The sequence below is a fragment of the Xyrauchen texanus genome, chromosome 9 (genome assembly GCF_025860055.1).
Source record: "Xyrauchen texanus isolate HMW12.3.18 chromosome 9, RBS_HiC_50CHRs, whole genome shotgun sequence".
In the NCBI taxonomy this organism is placed as follows: domain Eukaryota; kingdom Metazoa; phylum Chordata; class Actinopteri; order Cypriniformes; family Catostomidae; genus Xyrauchen; species Xyrauchen texanus.
Window position 1 is genome coordinate 29,359,902 of NC_068284.1, and position 18,284 is coordinate 29,378,185.

Below are 18,284 nucleotides of genomic sequence, written 5' to 3' on the forward strand. Positions count from 1 at the left end.
GAACTCCAGAGAGAGAGAGAGCACAGCATCCAGGTTGAACACACCTGAAGCTCAGATTGCTGCACCTGGGCTGCTGCAGAGGCCACCTGGTCCTCCAGGTGAGCAAGCTCTCTTTCAGAAGTGGATCCACAGATGCTGCGTGCACACTCCTCTAGATCTCTCAGTTCTGCCTCAAGCCCGTACACTGTACCTGCTGCCACATACACCTGCACACAGTTAAAAAAGATACACAGAAAAAGACCTCAATCGTACATTGTATACAAAATAATTAATACCTTATAGAGAGTTACAATTAGAATAAATTGTTAGAATAGATCCATTGTCACAGTGGTAAGTAGGAAAGTTACTCTGTATCTCAGAACGAATCCATACATTCTCCTCCAGTCTGCTGAGCTGTTCGTCCAGTCTCCTGGCCTCGACTGGGGGAATGGTTGAGAGGTCACTGTGGTTTGGCTCGCTTGTCCCGTCTCCCATTGATCCGTGAATCAGATCTTCTGTGGCGTTCAGTACTTTCAGCACCTCTGTGGTGATGCTGCGCAGTGATGCAGCAGAGTACCTCTATTTATGATAAAATATATGGATAAAGGCACATTAAGTGATAAGTCAAGCAACTTTAGAATGTAAAATAAATGCAGGAACGTTATGTTAGTCACAATGGTCAGACAGCACATGAAATGTACACTTACTGAGCACTTAGGAACACCTGTTTACCTACTTATTCATGCTATTATCTAATCAGCCAATCATGTGGCAGCAGAGCGATGCATACAATCATGTAGATATGGGTCAGGAGTTTCAGTTAATGTTCATCATCACAATGGGTAAAAAAAATATGATCTTAGTGATTTTGAGGATGGCATGATTGTTGGTGGCAGACGGGCTTGTTTGAGTATTTCTGTAACTGCTGATCTCCTGGGATTTTCATGCTCAACAGTTTCTAGAGTTTACTCAGAATGGTGCCAAAAACAAAAAACATTCAGCGAGCGCCAGTTCTGCTGACAGATACGCCTTGTTGATGAGAGAGGTCAGAAAGGCAATGGTAACTCCGATAACTACTCTGTACAATTGTAGTGAACAGTATATCATCTCAGATTGCACAACATGTCGAATCTTGAGGTCCATGCCGATAGGCTACAACAGCAGAGGACCACATCGGGTTCCAATTCTGTCAGCCAAGAACAGAAAGCTGAGGCTGCAGTGGGCACAGGCTCACCAAAACTGGACAGCTGAAGACTGATCTTATGAATTTCTGCTGAGGCACACAGATGGTAGGGTCAGAATTTGGCGCCAACGGCATGAATCCACTGACCCAACCTGCCTTGTGTCAACAGTCCAGGCTGGTGGCGTTGGTGTAATGGAGTGAGAAATGTTTTCTTGGCACACTTTGGGCCCGTTAATACTAATCAATCATCGCTTGAATGCCACAGCCTATTTGAGTATTGTTGCTGACCATGTGCATCCTTTCATGGCTACAATTTACACATCTTCTAATGGCTACTTCAAGCATGACAATGCACCATGTCACTGTGACACCACGTCAGGGTTTGTGTGTGGAAATGAGACGACGAGGAGCAGTGACATGCTTCAGGTCAGATTTTTTATTCTCTTCTTCTTTCTTTTGTGTACAGTGTATGTACTTTTTGTTGTTTTTCACTCAGTCAATAATTCACTCTCAACATAAACATAAATTACTTTGAAACACTCATTAGATCATGAATACTTTCAGAGAACACACACCAATGCTGTACACTCATTCTTCCTCCTCCTTCTCTGGCATATTCAGCTGTTTTAAGGGCTCTTTCCACTATCACTGTCATGAGAAACAGCTGTTAGAAATCATGTCAACCAGCTTGAAGTGCCACACCACTCACTCTCTGCCGCAAACAGACACATGACCACGCCCCTGTCACCACAGTCATAAAACAACATTTTATTCAAACTCGTTACATGAACATCACATTGAGTTCACTGTTCTTTAGTGGCCTTCCCAGTCACTGGATCTGAATCCAATAGAACACCTTTGGGATTTGGTAGAACGGGAGATTCGCAGCATGAATTTGCAGCTGACAAATCTGAAGAAATTGTGTAAATCAATCATGTCAACATGGACCAGAATCTCAAAGGAATGTTTTCAAAATCTTGTGGAATCCATGCAACAAAGAATTGAGGCTGTTTTTGTTTTACAGCAAAGGGAGGCCCTACCAAGTATTAGTATAGTGTTCCTAATAAAGTGTTCAGTGGGTGTATATACAGGAAAGGCAGGAAGGTGTACATTTGAAGATTATAAATGTCTTTTCCTCAGCATAAAATCATTCTTTCTTTTAGGATAGCCTACAAGTATCACCTGCTGTAGTATATTGGAGCTCAATTGTAGGTTTTTCCTCAAGTCCAGTTTGTGTGCATCCTAACAAGTACATAAAGAGGAGGAAGACAAACATGTATATAGAAAAGAAGACATAAGAAAGCAATAAACAGAGCTTCAGTGGAACTGATTACTAAGCAGATTAGAGTGTGTTAGTTGCAAGAAGGGTACTGTGGCCTTCAGCCTTTAGAATAGTTGTTACCTTGTAGATCTCCTCTGGTGACAAATACTCCTCCTGACCAGATGGGGTGCTATGCTGAAGAGAGTTCAGGGTTGTGAGATCTTTGTCTCTCAGTTCCTCTCTTTTCTTGGCACTTTGACTGTTGACAACCTTTTCCAGAACTCTCTCTTCGGATACTTTGAAAATAGTCTTGCATTCCTTGTCTTCTGTCCCCTCTGTATTTTCTTTGTGTCTTTCTAGGGCAACAGCTTTGTTGATCTTGTCCTCATTCATTTCTTTTTCCTTAACTTCCTTCAATCCACAACCAACAAAAGTCAGCTCTGATTCTATGCTGTCTTCCATCTCCTGTTTTACACAGTCTTTCTCGATTACGCTTTCCTCCTCTGCCTCTAATCTCTCTAGTTTCTCTCCCTCATTCTCCTCTGTGGTTAAAAATACCCCCTCACTAGTAAAAGCTTCTATCTTCTCTTCCATGTTATCCAAAGCCTTCACTACAGTATCAATTATTCTATTAAATTCCACCTTTCCATCTTCACTAATAAATCTAAATTCACTGGATAAGTTGACTGTCTCTATATTGTCAGCTCTGCTCTGCTCAGCTTCAACTGAGATTCCAAAATCTTTCATTTTTGCCTTTTCTTCTTCAGTCTGGACTTCTCTCTTTCTCTTTTCAAACATCTCATTTTGTGGATCTGTCTCAGCAAGTCTTTGTGTTTGGCTCCCAGTGCTCATTTCTTCTGACATTTGTGTCTTGCCATTAGTATAATTTTGCTCACTGTTTTCCTGCTCTGGCACACTGTCCTTATGTCTTTTCTCTGATCTCTCTTCTTCTGCTTTTTCAACTGTCATCTCTACATGATATTTGATTTTCTCTTCATCTTGTATTATTTTGTCTCTATCTGTCCATCCTTCATTGACCTCCAGAATATCAGTTTTCAACGGTTGATTTGTAGCTTCAGTTTCATACTCTAACCTGTCCAATTCATCTTCAGTGGAGGAAAGTTGTGTCTCGCAGACTTGACTGGTTAGCTCTCTGAGTTTGTAAGCTAGTGTATTTTCCTTCAGCTTCTCTGTTCTCCTTTGGAGATTTGTGGCTTCAATTTCATCTGATCTTTCTCCTGCATAAAACTCAATAACCTTATCTATCACTTCTGCTTTTGTTGAATCTTCTGGATACTCCAACCTGTCCAACTCATCCTCAGTGGAGGAAAGTTGTGTTTCTCTGACTTGACTGGTTAGCTCTCTCAGTTTATAAGTCAACTCCTGATCTAAAGAGCCAACAACACCAATGACCCCATGATTTGCATTGCTGGGAGCTTTGAGATCAGCTCCGAATGGGTCAGGGGTCACAGCTCCAGAGCTCAAGATGTCAGGGGTTGCAGTGTCTGAAGTGTCAACTTCCAGAGAATGATCACTTAGACTTTTTTCACGCAAGGCTGAGTCTTGTTTCACATTCCATCTATTCACCAGAGAGTTCGAGAGCTGGCTACTACAATCCTGCCAACAAAGAATCACAATGTCTTAGTATCAGGTTCTCACACTTTTGACAGATTAATTTCCATTACTTTTCCAATCATTTCATTTTGACTCAACTGAGTCATTCAAACTTACATTTTATTGAAATAAGTTTCCATTAGTTAACATTAGTTAATGTATAAAGTATCATCAACTAACAATGAACAAAATATTTTTACAGCGTTTATTAAACTTTGTTAATGTTAGTTAATAAAAACACAATTGTTAATTGTTACTCCATAGTGCAATAACTAATGGTAACATGTACAAATTGATTTAAAACATTTATTAAATGTGTGTTGAAATGAACATTAACCAAGATTAATAAATGTATTTTTCATTGTTAGTTCATGTTAACTAATATTGTTAACTAATGTTAACAAATGGAACCTTATTATAAAGTGTTACAGAATGATTTATTGAAACGAACTGACAAAAAATAAAATACAAATTGGAAATCATTACACAAATTAACAGTAACAAATTGTATTTATTTTTTGTTCCTGGGTAGTAAGTGTTATTTCCTAATTGCTTATGCCTCTAAAGTAACGAAAAGACACAAATGCACCCGTTTTCTCATTGGGAAAAGGTACATTTCAAAATATCACTGTCCTGGTTACAAAAGCAAAGTTTGTGGGGAATAATAGCCAGTTTCTATACTTTTGAGGCATAAGCAATTAGGAGATAACACTTACTACACAGGAACAAAAATTGTGCTACATAATGTTATTGCTGGCAAGCAAGTTTCACATGCTCTACTCAAGAGCAGTATCTTCTACCGAAATCTGATATATGGCCATATATGAACATACTGTACAGTATATATAAAATTATAGTTAATATATTTGAGCGTATACTGTATGTACATGTTCAAATTCTAGTATCTGTATTTGGGAAAATATGTTAATTTTTTTAGCATTTTGTTCCTTATACTGTATGTTCCATATTTGTTCCACATAATATATGTTCCATACACAGTATGTGACTTTTTATATCAGTGAAAACCATATGAACATATATTTCATATAGTATGTGTTTTACATACGTATATTGGCATATATCAGATTTATGCATGAGAGTGGACGAAATATTTTAGTGCAGAGCTTATATAAAAAAAAAGTAGAGCTACTATACCAATTTGTGACTTTAAATATTTAATTAATGCTCTTATAAGGTTTTTATTTTCCATGACTTTTAAGATTGTCCAGTCTATTTGAAGCCATGAAATTTTTTTTATTTTTTATTATTTTATATTTTCAGGTTTTCCGTGATATCAGAAACACTGTAGTATGAATAAGATCGTGAAAAATTGTCTCTCTGACCAAATACTTGCTTGTTTAACAAGAATATTACATAGTTCACAGCCAAGACATGTTTTATGACATAAATAATATTCCTCACTGGTACAGATGTAGACAATAATGACTGCCCTTTCCACTCTGCCTCCTCTCTCTTATTTTTCCTTCTTCGGCGTGACCTCTTGATCCTACTGTCCACTAGGCCATCCTCACTGCTCTCAGTCCCTGGGTTGAAATTACTATCCATGACACTTGGGCGGCGTGCGTATGATGGGCGTCTGTGTTCTGGAGCCACTTTTCTCTTCAGGAAGGGCAGCAGAACTTTGTGGGACTTGAGCAGTGGTCTGTCCTGGCCAGATTGGGCAGGGAAGTTATCAGTATCAGCGTTAAAGGTGTCTGCAATGAGCTGTTGGGTTTGAGCATCCAAAGGCAAAGTTGATTGACGGCTATAAGACTCAGGGAAAATTGATTTCTTGTTGGCAGACATTTTACGATGAAGTTCTAGCAGAGCAGCACCCCAGACCCCATCACCATCAGCCTGGGTTTCAGAGCCCATCTCGTCATAAGCAGACACAACACCAGACTCCTTTTCTAAGACACTGTGAACCAGGCTCTTACTCTTGGTTTGAAGACTTGGCCGAGACTGCAGGGTGTTCTGATTAGCAATCCAGTTCCAGTCAGTGCTCTGTATCACTGTAGTATAAGCATGTTTAGATATCAATACATTTACAATTTTAGTCACGTAAAGAAGTCATCACATTCTAAAATAGTTCCATGAGATGGCTAATTTAAAAAGTGTTATATAGTGCTCATATTTAGTATTTATCAAATCTTCAGCATATGGGTGAAGATGATAATTCACTTAAAAATAAAAATTCTCCAGTACAATTTTCTCTCTTCCATGGAACACAAAAGGAAATGCAATGAAAGTGAACTGAGACTGTCATTCTGTCCAACATCATTTTTGTATTCCATTGAAGAGTCTGAACATCATGAAGATGAATAAATTATATCATTTAAATTTTGGGGTGGACTATAGCTTTAAATAACTAAGTATATAATTTATTTAAAAGAAGGCTCTAACTACAATTGTCCATTCGGTCAACACTCCTCCATCTAGGCAAGGCCTGGACAGGCACTCCTCCGCCTTTCTTCATTTCCAGAGCATGTCCAATAGAGGCTGAGGGCCTTGAGCCATTGGTGACATGCTGGTCCACTCTCTCATCAAGACAAAAAGCTGATTGTGATCGCTGAATGGAGAGAACATGTATTATTCAGCTAATATCAAAGAACTACAAAAGCATTACATAAGCAAGCCAGAGTCAGTGTATGCAAAGGACCATTTCTTCTAAATTGCCACAATCACTGATTCAGTGATGGAAAGAAAGACATGGCAAGAGTACCCAAAGTGAAGCATTGAAGGCACTCTGATTTTGAACAGGAGAGTTCATTTCAGTGTTCTGGCCAGGCGAAATGTCCAGATTACACCCAGACTGCATCTCAGACAGATCCTTCCTCCGCCAGACAATCTGAGGTTTAAATATATTGTTTTTATAAAAAAAAAAACATTTTCAATTAAATATTCCCACATACTCCTCAACATATGATATCATATAATTAAATTCCCCATTGTCACACCAAGAATCATTCATGTTACTCACTTTTTGTACTATAGTTGTGGCCAGTTCCTCTATCAGCTCTCCTCTGTTCTCTCGCAGATAATGAGCTTCATTCCGCCTTTCCTTCAAAGAAAATATCAAGCAGTTGAAATTCACTTCATAAGAAAAAATAAACAATATACTTTTCCTCACTGAACATTAATGAGAAGGTCTTACTTCACTGTCAGCCTGGCTCTCAGCCTTAGCAATGGCCTCATCTATGGCCTCTTCTGCCACCCGCAGTGCCACACTGATAGTTTCAGCCATGCTGTGCTCTGGAGAGAGACAGTGTAACAGACTTATTAAATCCTTTACAAAAAAAAAAAATTACTTATACCTTGTCATATACGGTGGCCTCAAAATCAATTTGGACACTTAAGCAACACTCAAACGTCTGAATTTAATTTCATTAGATAAAATATAAGTGGCAACTGTAAATAAATTATCATATAAAGATTTCATTTTTGTGGATCTGTAAAGTTGTTAAACAGGGGCACACAGGAGCCCTACTAGAATAAACACAGTAGTAGTTTATCACATTAACTATGAACTACGACAACTAGGAAGTGCCAAATACATTTTGTCTTCATTTTGAACAGTACACACACACACACACACACACACACACATATACATATATATACATGTACATATATATATATACACATATACACACACACACACACACACACACACACACATATATATATATATATATATATATATATACACACACACACACACACACACACACACACACACACACCGATGAGCCAAAACTGCCAACAAATGCTGTTGGATTGGACTTGTTGGTCCAGCACATCCCACAGATGCTCAATCAGATTGAGATCTGGAGAATTTGGAGGCCAAGTCAACACCTTGAACTCTTCATTATGTTCCTCAAACCATTCCCAAACAATGTGTGCAGTGTGGCCTGCATGTACTGTAAGAGTCCACGCCATCAGGGAAAGATACCATTGCCATGAAGGGGTGTACCTGGCCTGCAATGATTTTAAGGTAGGTGGCACGGATCAAATTGACATCCAAATGATTGGCCGGACCCATTATTTAATGGTCAACAAACTTCTTTTTGTGAAATTTTTGCTTGAAAAGTGTGCTTGTGCTATCTCTCTTAAAAATATGTGGTTTGATATTTTATCTAATGCAATGACATTTGAAAATATTAAGTGTGGTGTAAGTGTCCAAATACTTTTTGGGGCCACTGTAGTTAAAATGTTCACTGAAAAGCAATTTATAGTGAAACTTCGTAACAGTGCATGTCTTATCAAAATCAAACCGTGAATAAAGATATAGTTCATATGACCACAAACCTTCACTTTGCCTGTAGAATGTAGAATCGCTCTCACATACACTGCCTTCATTGCAGATGCTCTCCTCATAAGTGCTTCCCTCTGTTGGTGGACAAAATATTACAGTTTATTGGATTAATAAAGCTTTATAACTAAAGGACAAAAATGTCTAATCTTTCCATATTCAGTGTTTAACATTCAGACAGTGTGTGCTTCATGCATGCCAAGAAGAAATGCTTAATGTTATCCTCAATTGCTGAGGGCACATCTTATATCAAAATGATTAACATGCACATAATGCAATTCAATGCACTGGGGTGCTCTGTAAGTTTCATATCAAGTGTTTACTAATGGTATTTTTCCATTAGCATTCCACTGTTCTTCAGCACACTATAGTGCTAAATGCAACAGTCTTGAAAATAATATCCTCAAGACTGATAAGATTAAGCAAGACCATAAGAAAGAGTTCGGCTCAATCTTAAACTAGGAAATTAAGTACAACCATATGCAATCAAACATTTTGTTGTTGTTTTTGTTTAAAAGACAAGCTGTTCCTATTACTTGGACAGCTTATTGATGGTTGGAGCATTTCAATTTGAGAGATACGACTGCACTTCCAACTCTGACACATGATTTATAAGCTAAAACGACTTTTTTCTCAGTGAAAGACATTGTCCCAGTCTCAGAGAGCTGATGGATGACAAATCATTTGATGGATAACCACTGACATATCAATATGGCCTCAGTTCCATACAGAGCCCTTTGAAGAGCTTCCCTTGAGCTAGTGAAGGTCAAAACGCCTCTAAAGTCGCCATCTACCACTTGCCCGTTACATCCAAGCCAATGCACAGATATTTAAACCTACTCTCCACTGAGAAGATTCCTGCTGAAAAAAAAAACAATAAAATGGGTCATGTGTCACCAACATTTACTGTGTTTCAGATGCTGGTCCCAACCAGGCTTCTTAACTAGCTTAAAATAATATTTCACCCAAAAATGTCAATTCATGTCATAATTTACTTGCATTTATTTAGTTCTAAACCCATATATTTGTATTTCTTTGTGCAGAACACATAAAAGTAGGAATGTTCATAGTGACTCATTTTATATGATAAAAAGCTTTTTTTCTCTCATAAAAGTAGCCTATGCGGACATAGACATACAATATGTTTTGGTGAGAAATAATCCAAGTCAATTTTCAAACATGAGAGCTCTGGCAGAAGTCAAGATTTTCCCAGTTAAGTAACTTAAATCTTGGCTTGTTTCACACCAAAACATATCATATGTCTTCAGAAGACTTGGAATATGATTCACAAGTTGCATGGACTACTTTCATGACACTTTTGAGACCTCTTTACGGTTTAAAGCTTAAAGTGAGTCAAAACCCCAAAAAACACCATAAGCCTTGACACATTTATATTGATTCCCCCCAAAAAAAGTATTAAGTATACTTAGTTAAGAATACTATAGAGGTGTGATATGAAGCACACAAGGCTCTTGGTGAACGGTTTACAATATCATATTTCTCACCTATATGGCGCAATGGGAATTTCGCTCCTGGTAAACTTCAAATTTTCAAATAAAATAAAATCACTTTATTGTCACACTACCATGTACACAAGTGCAACAGTAGGTGAAAGTCTGCACTGTAAGGGAATAGGTATGATTTGAGATCTATATAAAGATAACATTCTTCAGTCTTTTGACAGAGAAAAATACTGTATCCCCTGTGACGAGGAGGGCTAATCAGCCGGGAGGGGGATAAAGATGAGCCGGAGGAGCCAGTTCGAGAAGGAGAGAGAGATGCACATGGCCGCGCTGCATGTGTGTCTGTGTTTGTTTTATGATGAGATTTTATTAAACTTTTTGTGTTTAATGTGCAGCCGGTTCCGCCTCCTCTTCATTTTTGTTTGTTTGTTTTGTGATGTCTGTTTTGTTTATTCTTTTCTTTGTATAATTATTAATGCAGTTTTATTACTGCATGGGCAATGACAATTATGTCATCACTTACTCCCGCTCATGTCTTTTCTACATATACGTCTTTCTTTCTTTTGCAGAACACAAAAGGAGGAATATCAAAATCGACTCACTTTATATGCATACTATATATATAAATATATACATAAAGTGAGTAAAAATCCCTCCTTTTGTGTTCTGCAAAAGAAAGAAAGACGTACATGTAGAAAAGACATGAGCAGGAGTAAATGATGACAGAATTTTCATTATTGCCTGAACTATCCCATGACTTTCTTGATCTGGAGCTTTAGCAGAGAGATCATGCTGGTCGACCATGCTGGTGCATCAGTTAAATCAACATAAACCATCCTAGATCAGTTTGAAATTTCATTTTTGTTTGAGCCATTTTTTTTTTTCAGCTGAGAGCAAATTAAAGTACTGTTATGAATATAGCTTTAGTAAGTATATAATAAAGCTGAAGGCTGGTGCAGCTGAGAAGCAGCTTAAAAACCTATCCACGACAAGCTTGTCAATCCATTCTTAGCACTTGTCTGATGATAAACTCTAGCTTTTCTCTGTGTCAAATTTCAAAGGCCAGATCACATGGTATAATGTGTTTTGTAGCCAAAGCTCTTAATTTTAATCGTCACTGTAATGGTTTTACTCTCTTCCACATCAGTGATGTATTTGTCTTCTTACAAAGGCCTGCAGAGATGACAAACACCATAGCCATGGTCATCCATTGTTAATTTGGCAATGGCCTTGCTTTTAACTGCCTGCCTCTTCAAGCGCTTCAAGTCTTTATGGAAAAGATATTATACAGTATGTTCACTGACCACAGTAATGCTGGAATGGAGGCGGGGCAAAGATTACAACACTCAGTACATTTAGTGTTGTGCCCTCAAACACAAGAAAAGGAGCTTTAAGCTGAAAAGTGGAGGAGGAAAATAATCTTTAAGATCTTGTGATTCTGCAGCAGTTACAGTACAGAAAAAAGAGGTTTTAGTATAATTAAAACGTAACTCACACATAAGTGGGTGGCAAATATTATTCAATAAATCTCATTTTTAATTTCTAATCGATTTCTTTAGTTAGACCACTATAATAACTGCTGTAAATCACTTTAATTTTAGCAATGACTACATTCAATTATATTGTTTAGAACTATATGCATGTGTTGGATTTTGATTCACTATTTAAGGATCAGTTCATGTGTAAACTATCCAGTGACCTTTCCTCCATAAACATTAATAAATCTCTGAAATCTCGCTAAATTGGATACAGACGTAGAAACTCAGACTAGCGGATCACTGCCTGTTCTTTCCTTAAAGGAATAGTACACCCAAAAATTCACCTTTATGTAGTTCTAAACCCTTATGACTTTTCTTTGTTCCATGGAACACAAAATATGTTAGGCAGAATGTTAGAGTCTCAGTCCCCATTCATGGCATCTTTTTTCTCATTCAATGACTATCAAAGACTATTAGTTCATAACATTCTGCCTAACATCTCCTTTAGTGTTTCACGGAAGAGAGAAAGTTAAATGGGTTTGGAACATCATGAAGAGGAGTAAACTGTGATGGATTTTAATTTTTTAATTTAACCCTATATCAATTAGTGGCAAATGCATGCACATGCAAACATAAGGAGTCTTAAAAAAGACTGTCACATCTGTCATGATGTCTTTTGTGCTTTCAATCCAAGGATCTTCCACTCACAGAATTGTATATGAAATTAAAGCTTCCATGCAATAATCCTATTTTCCTGACTCTAGCATATCCAAAAGTTGACCTTTTTATTCTTTTATTCCAAAACCGAGGAGAGATTTCCATCCGGTGTGGGTGAACATTTATCTGTTACCCTCAGAATATAGCAAAAATACAGCAAAATACATTACAAAATACAGTGTGAAAACATATATTATTTTAAAGAAAGGTCATACAGCACTCCAGATGGACATTACCTGTAAGCTCTGCTAGCACTCCACGCTCTGATGCATGCCTCCTGTAGAGGTTCTTTAACACTTTGGCACTGCCAAACCTTTTAAAGCGCCTTCTCACATTATTGTAGAACCATTCCAGTGACTGGGTTTTCAGCAGCCTGAAAACAAATAAACAAAGGCACACTACCATGCTTAAAGGGTTAGTTTACCCTCAGGATGTTCCAAGCCCATATGCGTGGAACACAAAGGAGATGGTAGGCAGTTATGTTAGCCTCAGTCACCATTCACCTTCATTGCATCTTTTTTTTTTGCCACACATTCTGCATTCTGTTTCCATACATACAGTCATTCTGGCCTACATCTCCTTTTGTTTTTTATGGAAGAACAAAAGTAATACAGGTATAATTCAACTTGAGTTTGAGTAAATGTTGACAGGATTTGCATTTTTCGGTGAGTTGACACTTTACTTGAGACCCTTCCTGAATTTGTTTACATTACACTGGTTAAAAACCTTTGAAAAATTTAATAAAGTAACAAATATGTTTTAATCCAAATACTTTAAAAGATTCTAAATGAGTCAGAATAATTCAGCATAAATGAATGGCACAGTATGATTCCAAAGAATATGACATTAAATTATTGTTAATATTTATCACCATGTTAGCATTTTTTTCTTGGCAACCTACAGTAAATATTTTAATCATTTTTTTTTTTTTTTTAAATGGTTCACCAAAATAAACAGTCTGTCATCATTTACTCACCCTCATGTCATTCTAAGCCAATTTACTTTGCCTTAGATCTCATCATGTGCTCCACGGAAGACAGAATGTCATACAGGTTTTGGAACAACATGAAGTAAATCATGATATATTTTTATTATTATTATTATTATTATTATTATTATTATAGTATTTATAATGTTTTATTTTTATTTTTTTAGGTGAACTATCACTCTAGGCAAATGCAGAGAAATATGAATGATCATTATAATCATGCCTAAAATATCACTATGCATCCATTGACTAATAATGTACAGACACCCCCTGAAGATAAATTATATTTTCCCCATAGCAAAGAATTTTGCTTTAAAAGGCACTTTGTGCTGTTCATGGTAATTCATTTGCATATTTGTAACTAATTAGACCAGAGAAGCCCATGCCAAAATCAATACCAAACCACTGTAGGTGGTATAAAATGCATATTGTATCTATTGTACTGTATATTCCTCCTGTTCATAAACAAAGTAACATTTTGAATTGCCTTCTTCAATTCTGTAACAATCTAATTCTAATACATACTGAACTGATAGTTTGAATGAAAATGTGCATGAATGTGCATCAGTTTTATAACCCTTTATGTGACAACAGAGATAAACCTAGAGTGGAAGTGTCGTTGCATCAAAATTAAATTCCATTGATGGATATAATCTCTGCTTAAATGTGCGGGTGTGTATAAAGATAGGAATAAAAACAAATCCTCTTTCTGTTAATAAATAGATGTATACAATTATGTTTTGCACAAAAAAATACTAAATAAAGACTTAAATGTAATAATACCATAATAATACGCTTGTGTGAAGGTTCAACTTTTGGGTTAAACTGAAAATGATGCACCACAGCTTCAAAACATTTAGAAGCATAATATATCAAAATAAGACTGCAAGTTACCACATTCTGTCATAGCATCCAACACTGCTTCTGCTTGTTATTAAAACCCAATGACATAAACCTAAATCGTTCCAAAACATAATTGTGTATTTGTAGGCCTGTATGTGTCAGTGTGCATATTCAGTTAGGGGAACAAAAGTATTTTATGTGTTCCTTGTATAATGTTGTGTGTTATGACATATAGGATTCTGTACTCAGTTACCACTAAGTGACTTTTATAAAAAAAAAAATACTGCAATCTCATGCTATATGTGTATTGCACATTATTATTTTGATGACTGTAAAAGGGTCTGATACAATGAACCCTAAACAAAAGTGCACTGTTATAAGCAGTTAGCCCACTGCATTTCATCAAACCATAAGTGTAAACACACCCACACACACATTAATGTTCGAATGACTGCTAATATGCTTTGCCATACTGTATACAGTATATCATAACATATATCAATAGCAATAAGTGTACATTTTCACGCACACAGGGACTATTCATCCTGAACCCATCCCTACACCTTTGCCTGACAAGACCGATTTTATCTCCCATGTTGTTTTGTTGTTTCAACAGAAATTATTAGAGCTCATGTCAATTCACACTGATGTAGTTTAGTTGGATTTAAAGGTGTAGTTCACACAAAAGTGTAAATTTTATTTTCATAAATAATTTTCTCACCCTCATTTTGTTCCAAACCTGTATAACTTCTATTCTTCCGTGGAACACAAAAGCCAAAAATAAAGGCAAAATGTTAGCCTCAGTCATCATTCACTTTCATTGCATTTTTATACCATACAATGACAGTGAATGGCAACTGAGAGTAATATTCTGCCTGATATCGCTTTTTGTGATTCACAGAAAAAAAAAAAATGCAAATGCCTTTGAAATGACATGAGGGTGAGTAAATGATTAAAAAAAAATCCCATTTTGGGGTGAACCATCCCTTTAAATTATTTTCACTTCCCATGGATTTAGTTTAGATTTATTTAAAATAAGTGTGTACATCACCCCAATAACAGCCAATAGCATAAGCATCTTTAGTCATTAAAACCCAGGTGTTTCCCAAAAAAGCCCCCTGACTCTCTCTCACTGGCCTCCACTCATCAGTCACTGAATCACATCAGTTATAGCATAACTCTTGTAAGCGCTGCCCTTCTCCTGCAATACTGACCTGCTCTTCTGGCAGGCTGAGCACAGCCAGCCTTTGTCCTTCTTACTGTAGGTAGAGCAGCGTTTGCAGACGTTGTGGCAACAGTCCAGACAGAAGCGTTTGGGGTTGAGCAGGAAGGTGAATGGAGAACAGCAACGGATGCAGCAGCGCTCATTAAACCTGTGCTGCCGCGACAGCAAATCACATCGACTGCCCTCCTCAACCAGTGTCTGCTTCATCTCACTGGAGAAAGAGAGAGAGAGAGAGAGAGAGAGAGAGAGAGAGAGAGAGAGAGAGAGAGAGAGAGAGAGAGAGATGAACACAAGGGGAACAAAATGTGATGTACAGTATTTCACTATATAAAATGATGAATATATCCAGATATGAAAATATAAGTGGACACGTATTTGTCTGAGTATTAGAAGGATGCATTAAAGACCATTCACAAATAATCTTTATGTTAGGATGCTGTAGTGCCCTATAAGTGGATTATGTTCACATGACATGTGCGTGTTGACAGATGTGCTGCATTTGCCCTTCAGCGTCTTAAATCTGTCTGTATTTCTAGCTGTACAGCAGCCTCCAGAGATGAGTGCAGTTCTGCATCAGAATTGCTCTGGCATTTAGCAGAGAAACAAGAGACTTTACTCAATTTAATAGCGGGTTGACACATACACATTTTGTTTGGATATGGGCCATTAGATTTATGCTGCACAATTAAACTGATGCGAGTTTACGATATGAAATTAAAAGTGTAGTTTATGATAAACAAGACAGGACTGTAGGGTTCAAACACTTTTGCTACAGTGGCAAAGGGGGATATTGATAAAACAGAAGAGAGAAACTAAAATAATATAGTAAATAATACATCTTAAATCTTAAAGGGGTCATGAAATAGAGAATACAATTTTTCTTAATATTTAGACATTTAAAAGGTAACTGTACTATAAAAACATACTGTAAACTTAAAAACTCAAAACTTCCTCCCTAGTCTAAATAGAGCATTTATATTTGCCACCCTGCTGAAACATCTCGTTTTGAAATCTGTCCGGTGATGTGCGCCTCAGTGAGACCACAGTATGTGTGTGCATCATTTCACCATGCTTTGGAATATGATTTGTTGTTTTTTTCGGCTCATGTCAGTGTTGATTTTTTGTGAACAGTCATAATACGATTCCAGCTTTGCAAAGGTACTTTAATTGAAATACGGAGAGTTAAAAACCATTTTATTCATGTTTATTTAAACTGTCGTGACTGTTTGATAGTTTTTGGTACAGAGTTTTAACAGTTGTGCTTGAGATGAACAGTTTAATATATTCAGATGCAATGTGTAGGATATTATTTGTAAACCCTCAAATTTAGTTTTTATAATATTCTTCAGATCGAGTTTGCTGAATTTGAGGGGCTGTGTGATGTTAGCCAATCATAAAAGTGGGCGTTTATGATGAAGTTTTAAGGAGGCACTTATGCCAAAACTGAGCATTTCAGAGGGCCAAAAACAGGGTGGAAAATGATCATATATTACTAAATTGTGACTATTTTTGTGCAAAATCACTTTTATAACATTAATATTGGACCTCAGGGAAGATAATACAATTATAAAAAATAGCACATCATAAACCCTTTAAAGTCAAAGTGAAATTGTCATCTGCGACATTTTACTTCAGTAATGTCACATATTTATAGGGATCATTCATCCCAAAATGACAATTCTATCATCATTCATGTTCACACATGTTGTTCCAAACCCATATGACTTTATTTGTTCCATGGAACACAAAAGGAGATGTTAGGCAGAATGTTAGAATTTTGCTATATTTACACCCCTGTACACATTGGAATGACATTTTCCTCCACCAAAAAGACTTTATAAAACACTCTCTATAACAGCATACTTTGGAAAATTATGCCATTAAAAAAATGAAAATGAAGGTTTCAAATCAAGACAGCATCATTCATATTCAATGTATGGGAAACAGAGCAACACTGACATTATTTAAAACGTCTCCTTTTGTGTTCCACTAAAGAAATAAAGTCATTTGGGTTTGGAAAAGCAAGAGGGTGAGTAAATGATGCCTTAGGAGTGAAACAGGATATTCAACCAGACAAAATGTAAGGCTAAACTTAATTTTATCCATGGCAAATTGACTGGCTTGTGAAAAGTGGGTGTTACATACCAGAATGGATCAAGACCTGAATGTGAGTTTGCTAAAACGATGCTTAGCTATTTGACTGGTTAATATTATCCAACAGCCAGCACGACAAAAGTGATGTCAGTGGAAAAGGAAAGTCATTTCAAAAGGAAGTGCAATTTATAATTTTTGTATTAAATATTACAAATAATTAAATATGATTTTGTTTCTTTGGAATAACACCGATGAATCATATTAAGAATAGGAATGTGCATTAAGAAAGTAAACAGGGTCAACTGCTGAAATAAAATATTGCCTCATGATACACATGATGGAAAAGGGAATAAAATCAATAGAGATCGGAGAGGAGGTTGAGATAAAAAAGAAAAAGAATGCACTGTATTTAAAATTGCAGTTTGGTAGAGGTGTGATTTAACAATACAAACAGGAATTCATTAGGAATGATTAGAGCCAGCAGCTGGCTATCAGGACTGATAGTGAGATAGTGAGGCTTCAGTGGATAACGAGAGAGAGTGGAACTGAGGATAATCTAAGAAGATTAAAAGCAAAAAAGTAAAAAGGGAAAAGCAAGAAGGGTGTGTAATGACATAATACATATGCAAGGATGGATGCTATTTTTTGCTCTGAAGACTGTGTGCTTAGCAAACATAAATATACAGTGTAGTCCCCATAAGGAAAATAGCCGTTTGTACAGTAGTTCAATTTAACATGCTGCAGATAAAGGATAGAGATTACATACAGCCTTCTACCTTCTATACTGTATCAGTGGCAAGATACATTTACTGTAAAATACAGTATACTGCACTTAAGCATGATGGGGTAACAGCAAAGCACAAAAGAAGATCCATTTCATCTCAGTACAATCCCCTGCTGTGATCATATTCCAAAAGTCTCTCAAACAAATTTACAGACTAAATTGGATACTCAGCAGGCCATTTCCACAGAGTTCTGGGAAACATGGTCTGTTGTTTACATAGCAAGCTGTTGGCACTGAGGAGCAGAGGTGTCCTGTGCCAGTAGTAGCAGATCCAAGGGAAGGACTAAGTGACCCATGCCAGATAGCCAGACTGGACACAGGTGCGATAAACAGGGGGGCAACC

At 36.9% G+C, this 18,284-nt stretch overlaps 1 protein-coding gene across 3 annotated transcripts in view; it reads right to left on the minus strand.

The window, feature by feature from the left end:
- Positions 1–18,284, minus strand: part of LOC127649828 (rab effector MyRIP-like) — a 38,899-nt gene that overhangs the window by 1,807 nt on the left and 18,808 nt on the right. For 2 of the 3 annotated variants that reach the window (XM_052135099.1, XM_052135098.1), the window contains exons 3-14: positions 15,053–15,274; positions 12,244–12,380; positions 8,346–8,426; positions 7,192–7,289; positions 7,018–7,098; positions 6,760–6,885; positions 6,444–6,606; positions 5,460–6,049; positions 2,565–4,040; positions 2,345–2,404; positions 373–558; positions 45–206 (exon numbers count right to left, since the gene is read on the minus strand). In XM_052135099.1, coding sequence (XP_051991059.1) covers positions 45–206; positions 373–558; positions 2,345–2,404; positions 2,565–4,040; positions 5,460–6,049; positions 6,444–6,606; positions 6,760–6,885; positions 7,018–7,098; positions 7,192–7,289; positions 8,346–8,426; positions 12,244–12,380; positions 15,053–15,274 — 3,382 coding nt within the window. The remainder of the gene's footprint in view (positions 1–44; positions 207–372; positions 559–2,344; positions 2,405–2,564; positions 4,041–5,459; positions 6,050–6,443; positions 6,607–6,759; positions 6,886–7,017; positions 7,099–7,191; positions 7,290–8,345; positions 8,427–12,243; positions 12,381–15,052; positions 15,275–18,284) is intronic. The other variant, XM_052135100.1, reaches the window with a different exon arrangement.